Source organism: Corvus kubaryi, unplaced genomic scaffold (assembly GCF_017639235.1).
Source record: "Corvus kubaryi isolate FWS band 111438036 unplaced genomic scaffold, C.kubaryi_AGA036_p1.0 74, whole genome shotgun sequence".
NCBI classification, from domain to species: Eukaryota; Metazoa; Chordata; class Aves; order Passeriformes; family Corvidae; genus Corvus; species Corvus kubaryi.
The window spans coordinates 16,782,780-16,799,507 of NW_024582061.1; the positions used below are offsets into that span (position 1 = coordinate 16,782,780).

At 42.0% G+C, this 16,728-nt stretch overlaps 1 protein-coding gene across 1 annotated transcript in view; it reads right to left on the reverse strand.

Annotated features, from left to right (window-relative positions):
* Positions 1 to 16,728, reverse strand: part of MRTFA (myocardin related transcription factor A) — a 107,146-nt gene that overhangs the window by 15,230 nt on the left and 75,188 nt on the right. Inside the window, exons 7-8 of the mRNA XM_042051147.1 lie at positions 15,033 to 15,098; positions 111 to 166 (exon numbers count right to left, since the gene is read on the reverse strand). Coding sequence (XP_041907081.1) covers positions 111 to 166; positions 15,033 to 15,098 — 122 coding nt within the window. The remainder of the gene's footprint in view (positions 1 to 110; positions 167 to 15,032; positions 15,099 to 16,728) is intronic.

Here is a 16,728-nt window from a genome sequence, read left to right on the forward strand (position 1 = left end):
GAATATGAACAATTCCCTTCTGCATCTCATTAGCAGCTACAGGATACCCAAAACACAAGACATACTATTCCTGACTTTCCCAAAACACTAAAGATTATATTGCATCTTACCCTGGCCCGCTCCAAACTCCTTCTTTGTTCATGAAATGCAGCTGGACTTTTCAGAGCTGTGGAGAGGAAAAACATTTAGTGAATGAATTAGAATGATGGAAGTTCTCTCACTGCACAACCCTTCAGGCCAACTAAGTCAACAAACGCACCGCAGCAACTGCCTCCTGCATCTTCCAACACACTGAGGCAGATCTCCAGCTGGTACAAAGCAATGGGAATTGCCACACTCTGACAGCACCGGGACACAGGAACTGATCTGAAATTTTTGTGGGCCACTGGAGAGTCTAACACAGGTACACCTCTGGTCAAACTAACCATTGCTCCCAAAGTTGGGTCCAGGAACATGATTCAAAACCAGCCCCTCAAATAATGCCTTTTACAAGGTTCAACACATAGTATGATACACAGGACCCTTACGGGAAGAAAACACTCTGAAACTCTGAAGTTACATCAAATGGTTGGAAGGATGGGGGACAATGCAAATGAACTGTAAATCCCCTTTACTATCTTTTAATGTCAAAGGAAGCTGCAAGTCTTTCCTTAATCTGCACCGGTGTTTTGTACACATGCAAGGACTGGCTGCAAATCCTGCAGGTCCACAGGACACATATATTGCTCCCTGTAAGAGAAATTACCACGAGAACAGGAACACTTGGAGAGAAAAGTACATCTGTCTATTGACAGAAAACCACAACCTGAGGAATTAGCTTCACCTCTCCATAGAACAGACCTCCTTGCCCCCTCGGGCCCTGTTTAAAACCAGAGCCAAAATGGATCAGGTTTTAAGAAACTGATCCTCTGCTGTCCAGGACCACACTAACCCTGGAGGAATCTCTCACTCTGCCTGGCTCCTCTGGAGCACACAAAGCTCATGTCACAGTAAAACCAGAGAGAGAGGGTGTAGCAGCTCCTCACAGTTTCCCTGAAGCTGCAAGTAGCTTGTTTTTTTAAAAACAACCACACTGTGATTTGTATTAAGAACTAGCTGAAGGGAGCATAATAATTTCTTTTCATATTTCTGAAATACTCATATTTTAAACTGTCTGAATTACCATCAAGCTAAACAGAAAAGTTAAAGAATCTCAGCTTTAAAGATAAGTTGCAAGTCTTTTGAAGACAGAAAACTAAGCTCATAGTTAGTAACCCCAAAGTATTGCATCTAGGTCCTGGGAAATATAGTCTGCTCATATTATTTTTCACCTAAGACCAGTGATTAAGTAGTTCTCAAAGGTAAGTTCATAATGAAGTCTCAAAAGACTATTGAAAAATAAAAGCCCTTGCATAAATGCTATGTAAGAAACTACTTCTAATGTATGTGGAGCCTTCCAAGCCCTTTCCTACAGAATGGAATGAAGTAGCCACAGAGAGCGTTAAGACACATCCTGTGAGATACAGAGAGTCCCTCTAGGTTCACATCAATGGGGTAAGAAGTAGAATTCAGTCCACATGGCAGGAATTCTGAACACGCCAGGCATCATAGACGGGAATTGGACTACAGAAGTGAATGAAGAATAATTTGTAGAATAAATTAACAATAACTGAAAACTACAGTGAGTGAGTACACAGACCCTACAACATGGGCCAAATAGGTCCTGTTCAGATGAGTTTCATAAATCTGGTTATGGAGAGAAATCACCAGAGAAAGTTACACAAGCTGTGAAATGCACTTTGAGATAAACCGAAGACATATGGTAGGGATTTGTTTTGCAGCAACTACAAAGTAATGAAAAAAACTTTCCCATCTAGCTGAGGCACCAAGAAGGCCTCAGCTGATGCCTGCAAGGAGGCGTCCTGGGCAGTCTGACCATGGCACTTCGTTGAAGAGCAAGGAACAAACAATACTCTTTTCAAGTCGCATGAGCTGCTTGTGAATACACATGTGCTTGAACCTGAACATGCTTTCCTTTCATTGTGTGCGTATCATGGAAAAGTGAAATAAAAGCTCAGGTCCACTTGGGCAAAGATAGCAAGCAACATTTAAATCTGCATAAACATCTACCCTGGAGACAAGCAAAGCAGGATTCATCTTGAGTCTTCAAAAGCTCTCTACCAGAATGTGCAGACACGGCAGTAATTCTTTACTCTCTCCTTCCTGCCTACCTCTGCTGTCAGTATGAGGCAGCAGATGAACTTTAAGTGACATTTCCCTGACCACAGCTAATGGTCAGAAAAATGCAGGAGTTCAGCTGGTGTCACAGGTAGTCCAGGAAAACTCTTGCATACAGAAGAACAAAGCAAGAAAAGAATCTCTGAGTAGGAAAAAAGAAAAACACATATACATTTAACAGTAAGTAATGCAGAGCTGCTACGGGGATAATCTCGTAAAGAACAATTTCAGTCTCTCATGACTAGTCCTCTGGAAACGTGCACTGGGATGTAGCTCTCTGGGCTGGCAACATGACAGAGGACTTCATATTCGACCTCTGAAAATGTCAAGAGGGCACAAATCCTTCGCTGCTTCCCTCAGCAATCTAGGATGAGGCTGACATGTCAGAATAGGCTGTCTATTGTAAAATCATACTCCATTTGTAGTTAACTAAGCCTTGCACATTTTTTGGCTTTGAAATGACTACTTAGCCCAGAGCTGTAGAACAACTCTGTTAACTCTACTATAGCAAATTTAAAAAAAAAAAAGGAAAAATATAATCCTGTGAAGAACTCGGAAGCAATAAGGCTCTGGGTGAGCTCTAAAGGAGACCCACAGTGCAGAAATGCCCTTTTTCCAGCTCCTACCACTACCCTTCCCAGCCACTTAGCACTGATCCCTGCAAAACTATTCCTGTGCCTCATAACCCATCTGGCTCACTCACCAGAGTGCTGCTTTATCCATTCCACTCAAAACTACCCATATTGATAAAGCTCTACCGTGCTCAGCCATATCAGCTCTGGTGGCTCGTTCTGGCCGTGTATGTGAATGAGTGGCTGAGCTGGTGGAGCAGAACCTGTGCGAACCAGGTGGGCGTGGGGCAGCATTCCCACTCCATCCACAGCCCTTAGTACCTGAAGCATCAGATATAACCACAGAGGGTATGGGGTGAGGCAACTCCAGTCACCTGATGCTTTCTGACTGCTCAACATGCATAAAATACACTAAACTATTCCTTACAGTAGTTTGTCTAACCTGTTCTTGGAGGCCTCTCATGAAAAATGCAATATTATTGCAGAGAAATTATCCCAGTGCATAGATGTTTTTACTATTTAAAAACCCTTCTGAATGTCTAACTTATATTTCCCTTTCTACAATTTATACTCTTTGTTCCCCACCTTACCTGCAAACATTACAAAGAACAATTTATTTTCTTCCTCTTTGCATCTATCCCTTTTGAAAACTTTGATCCTCCTACAATCTTCTGTTATATAAAATGAACAAAGCCAGTTGCTTCAATGTTCCCTTGCACAGAACATTATCCAGACCTTTGCTTGTTTAGTCTCTTTTGGACTCCTTCCATTTGAGCTGCATTTTTGCTGAAGCCTAGTGTCCAGAACTGGGTACATACTGCAGCCTAGGCTTTATTGGCTGTTACAGAGTTAAATGATTCTTCAGTAACACTTCTCAGTCACATGTCCCAGCCAGTTTGCCTTCTTGTGTACATGAAATGCACAGCGTTCACTTATGCTTGCCTCAACCAAACCACGCCGGTACCAAGCCAGCCACTCTTCTCAGTTCATGCCACGAACTAGGCATTACAAAAAGTAGATATTCTGCCTTTTTCTTTCATTTTATTCCATAGTTCTTGGCTTCTCCAAACATTGTGAGTCCCAGTCCCGTCCTCCCCCCAGCCTACTAACCTGGAGCTTAATAAACATGCAGACTGTTCCTTTGTTTACATCAAATCACTGAAAATATTGAATCATGTCAAACACTGATTTTCTCCCTTCCCATCCCACTCAACAACCCTGCTCAACACAACCTCCCAGTCTGACACCAAGCCTTTATTCCAATACTGTTCCCTCACAAGTTGCATAGGCAGCTTCAAGTAGTCCCAGCTTGCTTCCAAAAACATCAGGTAAGGCTGTTTCAAGTGCCTTACTAAACCTAAGAAGTGCAAAAACACATTTAACACCCCAAATTCCCTGGGAAGCATTTCAACAAATATTTAGTCTGCTGGAAGATCCAGCTTATGTAATGATCTCTTTTCCATCTCCCGCTTGTTTCTGCCTTGCCATTGATGCTCCAATTGTACTGCACAGGGAGCTCTACTGTGGAACTGTTGCCACAAAATATCTCCAGCACCTCCCCACGGCACTTGCCCCTCTCCAAACTTAACTGGAATCCTTGATCTAACTATCCAGCTAACTTTGAGTGAGCTGAGAGAACAGATGAGAACAGAGTGCTGCCAGAGGAAAAAAAACCACCAAACTTGCCAAACTACAGTTGTATGAGCTGTTGAGTTTCTGTTTTCACTGTATGCAAAAAGAAATAGTTGAGAATGCAAAAGTAACTTCTGCAATGCCCAATTTCAGTTAGGTTACCTCCTGCCTGCCTTTTGATTTTATTTCTACATGACATGTACATGGTATTTTCAGCCTCAGCAACCTGCAGTTACACTTTCTGCCCTTGTTCCTGTACCTAGGTCTGGGACAAAGCATGTCAGCCCTTGGTTATGCTGACAAAATGGTCTGTGGACTCCGATCACAGTTGTTTTGAAAGAGTTCTTTTAACCTGGATTGGTATGCTGGTTTACAGCACGGCTCCACAAATAATAGTATCAGCAAAGCTGAGCACAACTGCCCTGCCAGACAAAGTCAGAAATGAGAGGCTGAGTTTAAGGCCAGCACTGCAGCAGGAGCCCCCACTCTGCTGAACCATGGCCCCCCATGTCTTCAGACTGCCCCATCCACCACAGGAAAACAGCCTGGTGTTACAAATGGCCCAACAAGCACTAAAAAAGGCTCAGTGACAGATGGGACAATAGCATCATCAATAGGGCTTGGGACAGCACAGCCCAGCAGGTGCCCTCCACTGAGCTGTACACATTTTTGTCCCACTTGGACAACTGTGGCAGTTTGTAACATCTGCTGCTAGCAGGATGAGTTTTACCCCTCACCTTTAGATGACTGACAGCAGGACTTGATTTTGCTGCCACAGACAGGCTGGCTAGCAAGGATCTCATGAAATTCCTACCACATACATCCTATTTCTTTAGTCTCTCTGTTGCCTGTTGTGGAACATTTTGATGCTTCATCTCCAGAATTCCTGAAGAATGAACATCTTTGTGGTCACACCCTCAGCTACCACAACAAATTTCCCTGCAGATCAACTGTTCTGATGCAACTGTTCTGTTGCCTCCACCCTGCTTCAAAAATGTTGCAGCTGTACATTGCCACTGTGTCCTTCCATCTGACCCCCCAAACCCCATCTACATCGACCCACACCTTTCCATACAAAGCCCAGAGATGAAAGTTGCTAATCTTCACATCAAAGCAATGTATTAACTCATATGAAACGGGGTCCAGAACTGCAGTGCCTGAGTTGAGTGTTCCCCTGGTCCAAGTCACATTTTGCAGATGTGAATGGAAGTGTGACTGAATCACAGAACCACAGAATGGTTTGGGTTGGAAGAGACCTTAAAGATCATGTAGTTCCAACCTCCTTGCTATGGCTGCAGGGTCACCTTCCACTAGACCAGGATGCTCAAAGTCCCATCCAGCCTGGCCTTGAGACACAAAAAGCAAAGCAAAGCATCAGTCTGGTGCTGCTATATACAACAGACTGGATCAAGACTCAGGAATCAAACCCAAATCTTCAATCTAACAGCAGAGACAAAAAGCTGGGCAAAATGGCCCAAACATTTCTGTTCAGGGTACACCCTGCAGTGTACAAAAGCAGATTTTAGCTGTGCAAAGCTTTCAAAGACATTCATATGAAGATGTCCAAGTTCCTGTTATCTAGCACGAGAAATAAGTGAAATCAGAACTAGGCTGAGACACTCTAAGAATGAAACACAGCAGGGGAAGGGGACTGACCCAGCTGCTGACAAAAAGAGGTCAAAATACCCGTATACCCTGCATTTGCTTATGCAGCTGAGAGAAACACTGAGGTTTGCACGGAACCAAACACAGGGAAGAAAGAAAGGTGAAAGGATCTGCACAGATCCTCATAGCTCAAGTGTCTTGTGGGAAGCAGAGGCTGCAAAGCCTTCTATAATCAGTAAATCACTACTCGAGGCTATCAGACTTGTAGACTGACAGAGCAGAGGCAGCATGTGAGCTTTCCTTGGCCATAGTATCTACCTCATCACAGACAACAAGGTGATATTTGAACTGCAAATCAGTTGGTAAGACAACACACAATGTTTGTAGAAAGGCTACAGCTAAATTCAGAATACTGAGTAAAATACTTTGCTCTTCAGTTAGACCTGTTCCTAAGGGAAAGGAAAAACCTTCCTTTGCTATGACAGCGAAGCTTGTGTCATGTCCAAACCCAACCTCAGACATGCTGATTTAATCCAGAATGGCAGAAGACCTTCTGCTGCAGCTATTCACCCCTGCTCTCAACCAAATTCTGGTTTCTCTCTCTTGTTTACTATGCTTTCGTAAAAGATGAGATAAAGTGCTGCAAATAGGCTCGATGACTTCCGCTGTCGGTTCAGGGTGGGGCTCCCACCCGTAGGATTTGGTAAGAGACAGAACCTGAACCACAGAGCAAGGCAGTTAGCACTCTCTTCCTCCCATCATCTTCACCCCACTTTCAAAAAGCATTTCTCACAGCATGGAGGAAAAAGGTATTAAAAAACTGGGTCACATGCACAGAAGGGGTTGTCATCTTGCCAGTGGGGCAGTGTCTAAGAGCTGCTGCATGCTGCAGAAATATGAAAAGGGGCTGGAGAATACACAGCTGAGAGAAGAGAGATCTCCATCAGCATCCTTTTCTCCATTTGCAGCTCTGAGGAGCTTCTCATCCAGTACACAGACCTGATCATACTTGAGAATTCTTGCAGATACCATAGCCCAACATTGGTAAATGACCTTGGATTAAGCCTAAAATATGAGTATCAAGTTAAGGACAGGAAAAGAAGCCACAACTGCTAAATTTTGATTATTCAAATCCAAAAATACACAAACTCAGAAAATTAAAAATTAAGATGGACCTAAAAAAGTCAATCCAAATATATTTATGAAGGTAAGAAACACATCTCTGGCACTCAAACAAATGAAGCTTGCTCTTCAGTGACACCCTTCAATGAGAATGTCACTGTGACTGAAGAATTACGAGTGTTCCTAGACCCAAACAGAAGAAAGGCTCCTTTCCACGTTGCTACTGTTGCCAGCACTGCCAAAGCACGGCATTACAGACACGGTGCTGCAGCTTTTCAGAGTCTTCCCCACTGCCCAGCTATTCCAATCAACAGAAACATGGCACAGAACACAGCCAAATGAAGTTCCCGTTAGCTGGATTGTTTGGTGAGTCCCAGGCTGCTGTGGAAGCCAGAGCTGAGGTCCTGCCTCCCTGACACCCTGCCTCAGAGAGCCAGCCCTTCTCTTGGGTCAACATTCTGAACCTGCACAGCCTACTGGCTCATGCAGCTGTTTTTCCCAAAAAGAGCCACTTCCCAGCTACCTGCACTGGGCTTGCCCTGGCTGCTGAAGCACACAGGCAGGGGGAACTGTGGTACCCTGCCTCGGCTCGCCATGGAGACACTCACCAGCTGAGCTGCTTTCAGCTCACCAGAGCCCACTTTCAGCACGACTGTCAGTAACTCTAGTACAGCAGTATCTCTCTGATGATGCAGCTGAAGTTTAAGATTTTCATTAACTGTGTGAAAAGCCTGAGGTGTAGGTTTGTCACAGTAAACATGAAATTATTGGCAGAAAGGACTAAGATATTTTCAAGGCCCAACATTGAGTTAATTTAAAATCTTACATATGTGAAATTTCTCACAAGGTTCATCCTCTGTAGGAGCAAAATGGAAATTGTCACCCATGGTAACAGTTATCAGATCTGTGGGTGACTGTGGCTACGGCTTTGTGTCAAAAAACATTTACAGCAAATACAACTAAGGTATAATCTGCTCCATCCACCACCATTAACTCTTGGCATTCAAAAGACATTACCTAAATCTTGAAATGAAAAATAAAAAAAGGCAAAGCTTCATTACAATCAGGATTATACCACCTCCAAACTGAAGAAGAAAAGGGAGACAAGGAACTTCTACCAGGAACCCTTTGATCCATGCATTCGTGGACCAGATTTCATGCCTGTTTCTTGCATGGAAAATCGGCCTTTGCAAACTCCTCTGATAACTTTCCAGAGTGCCATGGGTGGGAAAGGTATGGAGTCACAAAAAGGAGAGACCATTCCCAGACAACAAGTAAGAATGAAGCTAAGACAACTGTGGGAACACGAAGGGAAGAAACTCATATTGCATATCAGACTTTACTCCCCTGAATTATTATGTTTCTCTTCCAACTTTTTCTCTTGCAATTCTTTTATCATGGCAGGGATCAAGGACCAAACACAGCCTATCAAACACCTGAGCATGGTTCTTCCTTCTACAGCTTCAGAAAGGGCAAACAGCACATTTCCACCTTAACACAATGAACTTTATTGCTCAGTCATGTCTTATTAATCACAGATCATATAAACATATGGAAAACACACACAGTCAGATATCTAAAAATACAAACAAAGCAGATGCAGTTATTAGGCCTCTGACAATGAGACTCTCCACTTAAATGTACAGATTCCTTCAACACATAAAGCCTGAAGGCTTTGAAATTTTGCTTCGAGAAAAAAGATCAAATTCAAATAACCAGCAAATAATTCCTGGGACACAAGTTATAGGTATATGATCAAATTAAAATAAAACCAGTTACAGACTTCTGTGCAACACGCCAGAAACAGAAAAAATGTAGAGGACAGCTGCAAGTGTCCTCTACATTTTTTTTTTTATTTTACAATACTTGCTTAGTGTTCCAGTCTTACTCTCAGAGCATGACACTAAGTATATTAAAAGTCTAGCTGCAGCTTCTGTACTTGAGGTGCTGTGCTATACGCTACGAACCAGAAAATAGCAAGGATTCAGAGGTTTATGGAGTATTAAAATAAGTTATCATTTTTAGATCTCAAAAGACTTTACAGGTTTGTACATTTTATTAAACAAGTCTGGGAGTAACAGTTGTTACAGTCCACATATATGTTTTTAACTCCTTGTCCTAAATGAAATTACAGTTCCAGCTTAAAAGCCTGAAAGTGAAGCAGTTGCCAATGTGCAGAACAGCAGACGTAAGATGTCAGGGAAGTGTAAATTTGAATTTTTTCTTCGTTACTCTAAATAGATTCCATAAAACTATAGGAATGTCACTACAAAGATCTGGTATGTACAGTGGTGTGAGAATGACGGGGACACATTACGTAGCAGGAAGAGCTATTTCAGGGTGCTAAAGCAATGGGTTTAGCTGCAGCTCAAACAGAACACGCTACAACCTTGAAATGTCGGCTCTCTAGCCACATTGCAACGGTTCTGAGTCAGTAAAACTCCGTGCAGGCACAGCAGTTCATCTATCCCGGCCCTTAGGTGGAAGACAAAATATGGCTGAGGCTTGAAGAACTGCCCCTGAAGTCACCAGCATGATGGCAGAGCAGCTCGTGTCATGAACAATACTGCACCTGTAGGTAACCGTCACGTTCCAACAGCTTGCTGCCTCTCCTTTCTCTGACAAACATAGAAAGATGCTCCTACCTCCCAATTAACAGTTAAACAATTTATACAACTGGTTTTTTCTTTTGTTTCTGACATTTAATATGTTCTACTGTAGCTATTGTATGTAACAGGAACCAAAGGTAGATTATATCCTCAACTGACAGGTCTCCTTCAACTAGCACACATATACTAAATTGACAAGATTCATAATAAGAAATAACTACGAAAACATGAACATAAATATTAATTATAGAGCCATGCAATAAAGCTAGAAGTGCATAATTTTCAAGTATTATAAAACTTTTTTTTTTTAAACTGAGAAGTGATTAGACTATCAGGTAAAGGCTAACACAGAAATAGCATTTTTAGCTACCCTACACAAACACAAGGGTGGATGTATGGCCAAATCTTGGGGTTGAGATGTTGAAGTCTAGAGACATGACTTAACCTTAGAAACTCACAGGTGGCAAGCACTTCGCTTCCTGAATTCAGTACCTCAAAGATCCTTGGGTTTTTGTGATGGTGGCTGTGCTGGATGCAGAAGACCAGCTACTACAAGCTTTGTCTAGATGATGATCACCACTGGTATGCCAAAGCATAACCTGTGTTCTGCACCCTTAAGTCACTAACTGTCCCCAGTAAACAGCAATTCCTTTAGAATTCATTTTAAGTAATGTCTCACAGACTCCCAAGAAAGTAAATACTGCGTTTTAGTTTAATAACAAATACTACGTTTTATCCACTAACCTTAGGCTAGAAAAATTGCAGCTAGTGATATGAGAGGCCTAATGAGATGATAATCATGAGACTGCCTGCTGTATCACAATAATTTCTAATTGTGTGACATGTTGCAATTGAACCACGGCACATTCCCCTCATGGAGTCTGAGGATAAAATACACTCGTACTCTGAAATAAGCTCGAGCATCCGGCAGGCTGCACATCCAAGCAAAAACTGCATCAGAGTGGGGTAGCACACAGCTAGAGCACAGAAACACCTCAGCACCTGCAAAAGCAATGCTATTGGAATCTCCATGCACAAATTCCATCCTCTTTGGATCTACATAGAGTCATGTGTTCTGCATCCCGGAACACAAACATACAGAGGAGTTGGATGTGGGCACAAAAACTGGCAAGCATCAGATACACTGAAGTGAAAAAGAAGCTCCTGGAAATTCTCAGCCTGTACAGCAGCCACCCTCCTTCTAGCTTTCAGTGCTCACAATGCCCTTTTCAAAGGATGCCTGTGACATTTTTCAGAGACTCACAAAGCACGACTACAGAGCAACACAAGGCACATTCCCAGAAATTATCTACTTCTGCTTCGCCTGCTTAGATAGAAGTGATGGTCAAAACAGCTTTCCTGCAGGATTGTGCCACATGACAACCTTGCATTCTTGCCTGTGTTTTGTGTTTGCAGCCAGAAGCCAAAGATTACAATCCTGATGGATAAAACAAAGGGCATGTGAAGCTTTAAATCTTGCAAAAGAGAAAAAGAGCCATATGTTTTGCATAACAGAGTATTGCTACATTTGCAAAATGTCTTTCCCCTAAAAAGATTTGCTGTTTTAGTTGAAGATACTTTCCACATAACTTTCTACTCAGATGTGCACTAGCTACTGTTTTAAATATTCTCTTCAAGGGTGAAAAATGGGGTGTTTAATAGTCGCCAAAAAAACCTTACAATAGCTGTAACCTTTAAATTTGACACTAAAAAATGACAGCATCTGACTGTTCTTCTACAGCACAAGAGTTCAAAGAGTTGAACACAGACAGCAGATTTTGTTTAACTTGCATTTTGTGAGGACAAGAAGATGAAAATCATCTCTGCATAGCTACAAAAAAATGCAAATAGCAAAATGGCTTTTCTATTTGCACTGTTAGAAAATAGGCCAAAACCTGAATAAATAGAAAAACTCAGCTCTCCTTTTTTCAAGATACAGTCATTCTACCTCAGATCACAGGTATGTCAGCTGCAGGTGAAGACTTGCTTGCCACATTTTTTTCTAAGGGCAATTGAGAATTTTAATCTTCAACTAATGAATCCTGCTACTAGTAAAAGGTTACACAAAGTGGTAACAGAAAGCAAGAAGAATTAATGAAGCATAAAACCCAATTACTTTGAATCCTCTTTCACTGCCTATAAATGCTTTATTTCTTACTACAATACACTAATCCTTCAGTGGAGCAAAGTCCTACTGTAGGTGGCTGGTGGGTAGGGAAGGTTATTTAAGTGAGATTAAGTGTACTTGGTAAAAAAATGTTGAAACATTTGCCTTTCCACTCTATCATATAAACAAAATTCCACATGGGACAAAGTAAGCAATTCCCAGTTCTGTTATGAACAAGCACAGCAGGAGTACCATGACTCTCACTCTCACTTAAAGGTGACACAAATGTGTCATCTCCCACTCCTCATATTTCCAGTGTCAAAAAACCTCGTGTTGATGAAAGCCTGAAATGAAATTTCTCTTTCAGGGCACCAGTTTGCAGAATAAATCTTATGTGGGGTTTAGATTCAGTCAGGAGAACCAAAGGTACCAATGGGAGTTTGCACACTACATAGCTTGTAATGTAAAACAAAACCTTTCACTTCTCCCACACTTGGCTCATGGATTTTTCCATGGCTGTTTGCCTCAAGATATACAGGAACTGATCTGTATCACAGGCTAATCTAAACGAACATGTAGGAAAGCACAGTAAGACCAAAACAGAAACAAAGTCGATGCTGAGGAAGTGACATCCACACTCTGGATATGAAGGTGAATTGGAGGTGTGGTGCCAGATAAGCTGTAGTCTGGTGCCATGGGCTGGATGCATATTAGCTCTAGGCAGAATATTTTCCACTTTACCTTCATTCCAATTTAATCCAGCTCTCAAACTTCATTTTATGGTGCAAAGCAAGGTACAGTAGGCAGTTGCAATCAGGAACTTCATTTCAAAAGCACATTCCTGTAATGCAGATAGAACTGCAGCCATCACGGCTCTCTCAAGAGTGTTAAGACTTTCCAGATGGAAAATAAAGGAAAGAAAAGAAGCCAACTAGCATTTGACATGGAAAGAGCAATCCAGCTCTTTTAGTTCAGCACCAAACCATCCTCTGGATTCCAACTTTTATACTTTTGCTGAATCATCATAAAGGACTGTGTGGGGCTTGGTTCCTGGCTAACAAACCCAAGAGGGACACATGAGTCCAGCATAGCCATGTTCAGTAGCAGATGACAGCAGGACAAGATTAAGTACTTAAACATTTTCACAGACAAGAGGTATAGGCCAGAGAGAAGAAAGAATACAGGATACTTGCACATTCCTAGCAGTAGTAAAAATGTGTATCCAGGAACTCCTGAAAGTAGAAGTAAAGCTGTTGTGGCTCTGAGATGCCTTCTGGAGGAACACGGTCCCTAGTCATCCTCTGTACTTCTCAGGTCAAAAATGGGACTTTTGTTTTAAGTATCACAATTTATCTCACATCTGATCTTCTCCTCAAAAATGGCCCAGGCAAATTATGTTTTAAACATTTCCCTACGTTCAGTTATTTCCAGTTGGCAGGTATGGGTAAATGACACCATTATCTGTGAGGAACTAATTTCAAATCCTGTTTAGAACAGATGTGTTAAAGTGGGTTTTCTCCATTGCAGAAAGGACCTTTTCATGTGTTGCCAGTATTTTCACGATATTTCACTGAGTGTTTTTCTTTGGTCTGTCACAAAACTCACATGTAGGAGATATAAACGAAGCAATGAAGGGCACAAATCTGCAAAGACTAGTAATTTAGGCTATGTTTTAAACAAATTTAAGACTCACGAATTATTCTGGATGCCTTACTTGAATTACTTGCAAGGGCCTCATTTTCAAAAGGCCTGTAAAACAGACCCCTCTCAGGAATCACAAGTTTGGCCAGCCACACTTTGAAGAAAGCCAGTACTGAACATGAGTTAATAAAGTATTTGCATACATATCCACCTAAAGCAGGAGACCACAAAGAAGTCAGGAACATTTTCTTCTGAGAAGCATTAGTAAAAAGGCCCAGTCACTGGGACACTAGTCTTTCATCCAAAAGCAGGTAAGTGTATTCTGTAGAAGCTTGTATACAAGCTCCCCAGGTTAAAAAATAGACAACAGACAGGATATATCCAGACAGGATAATCTTTTCTTTTTGCTATGGTAACATAATTTTAAGCAGGGGTCCCAGAAACCTCTTGAGAACATTACTGACATCCAGCAAGCCACTTCAGCTGACAGAGTGCTGCTGACAGCTTTTCTTCACTCAGAGCAGGAGCTGACAGTCTAACCTTCAGCCCTCAGCAAAGTCTAAGTCACACCACTGTGTCATATTACAGCATGCACCCCAGAAACAGAAGAAGTGAGAAAATCCTCATTACTACACCATCTTCCAATTAAAGCTTCTGAAACAGGGAAGCAGGAAATCTTTTGACAGAAGAAGAAACACATACCTGATCCACTGCCTTTTATTACAGCTGTTGTGTGAAACTGAGAGGACCTCAAAAATAAAACATTTGCTGTGTGGTCTTGCTTCAAATTGTTACCTATAGGTCATCTAGTTCAGAGGTACCAAAGCATGACAAAACTATTTGTCAGATACCTTTTTTGCATTTTTGGGGGAAGGAGGAGAACAAAACAGAAAAATACCTTCTCCAACGCTAATCTGACAGTGAAAGCTTGGCTTTAGGGTAGATCCTCTCTGTTTACCCAGAAAAGTAAACGTTCTCTACCTCCACAGATTTTGCCTTCCCCTGCAAGAAGGGCAATGGCTGATGCCCACAGGGCTCTTCCTAGCTGGTTTCTAGCTACAAACATAAAAGAGAGCCCCTTGTTGGCTAACATCTTATACACACTGCCTGGTTTTGGTCGGTTTATGGAATATGTACACACAAAGTTAAAAGTGCCTCAGAGGTCTGGGGAGCTGACACACTGTAAGAACAGAAAATGCAGAGGCAGGAAGCCTGTTAGAAGAGTGATTACCAGCAGGAGTCAAGGCAATTCTAACATAGCATGGTCTCCAGAAGACTGTGCACCGTGAAGAAATGCAAGCCAAGTTTTGCAGTACAGTTGCACTTGCAGCCATTACCCTCTTCCTCAGTATTGGAGGTGGCACCAACACTTCAGAAGGACCAGGCTGGTCCCCAGGGTGGGGCTCTTACATAGGATGTTTTCCATGCAGAAGCAGAGAACCCGATCTTTCGAATCATATGGGAAACCACTCTCTACCAAAAAACATGCATAAAAACACCAGGGCAAAGAACTGAAGTGGTACTTACGCGGCATGATCCCTTGGCTCACCAGCTCCTCCCGCGTGCGTCGCTGCTGGAGCTTCAACTGCAGCACTGCACGACAGCAGAGAGAGGGGAGAGAAGGAAATCCATCAGTGCAAGAAACAACTGAAGAGACATTTTCAAATGCATCTTGTTTTCTTCTTTGGATGCCAAGGCACTGGTGAGCAGCAGAAGGAAAAGACCCCCCCTCCCACCCTGCTGCCCTGCCCTGCAGCAATTGCAGAAGTGGCCCCCAGCAGTCAGGTTTCCGTAGGCTTCTGCAGCCAGGGGGAGAGGAAGTTGCGCAGGGTCTTGGCAGGGTGATAAAAATCCACAAAGCCAGGCCTGTTTCTCAGTTCTTTCTAGAGCACCAACTGCTTTCCAAACCATTAATATTAAAAAACAAACAAAGAGAAACACCAGCTGACAGTCCTCCAATAAACACAGAGTGACACCCCAGCTGCTAATGACTCCTGAAAACTCTAATTACTATGTGCAGATTAAACGATACGTCAAAATTGTTGGTCGTTACTCTAAATTACCAGGCTGATTTCCTTCCTCAGCTCAGAAATTCACCTTCAGAAACATCTTGTGAAAGTGAAATACCACGGATACGTCTAGAGGTGTCCTTCCACTGCAAAAGGAATCCCCTTATCACTAGAATTTTTCCTATTTATTTTAGCATATTCAACATATTCATGACCTGTGTGAAATGCAATTAGCTGGCTTTTTTTCTAGTGCAAATCCCTGGAATAGTCATAATTTCAACATTTAGATTATAACAGCAGTTTCCCTTTAATCTATACAATCGAAGCAAATTCTAGATTTTTTCAAATTCTAGATTTTTCTTACAGTCAAAGACAGCTTCCATATGAAAGTGACCTTTCGAAATTGAGGAAAAAATTCACATGAATGTGTAGACACACACATGACTCAAATTAGGATAACCTGAGTATCACTGAATCCCATTTGCAATCAAGCCCAAACTCCTAAGTATACTCCACATATTATAAAATGAATGGCAAGGCATCTCATCTCCCCGGTCTTAATTTGAATTTCTCTGTCAAGCTAATGCCTTTTGTATAGTCCACATAATGAAAGTCCACACAAATGCAGTGGAACCACTACAGAGCAAAACTGCTCTACAGTCTAATAATGCAATCCTATTATAACCCTTACGCCACCTTTCTTAAATACTTTGCTTGTCCAGTACATTAACTCCATACATTATATCCAAATTTGTACTGCACAATCCCTAAAGCAGAGATCAAAAAATTTAAGAAGATGCCACTTTGTCTACTTACAGACATCATCACATTTTACCTGTTTCTTTCAACCTATGCAGTTTGCATTTGACTAAGATACATCTTCCAATAAGGGTTCTGGTCTTCATATGTATAAAAAAAGAGATCCATCTCTTCCTTCCTATGGTTGTTTCCATAGCACCTAATCACCCTAACGCACACTTAATTTTCTTCTTGGATTTGTCTGGCTTCCACTTCCATTGACTCTTGATGTCCCTTTCTTTGAAACTGTTTATGACACCGAGAAAAGTACCTTCTACCTATGGACGTACCTCTGTGCACAGTGTGCAAACATCTCACCTCTCTTCTGTTTCTTAAGACAAATTATGACTTCTTACTATATGGATCCTGGGCAGGAAACTACTTTCTTTTAGTATATGGAAGTGAGAGAGGGGAGG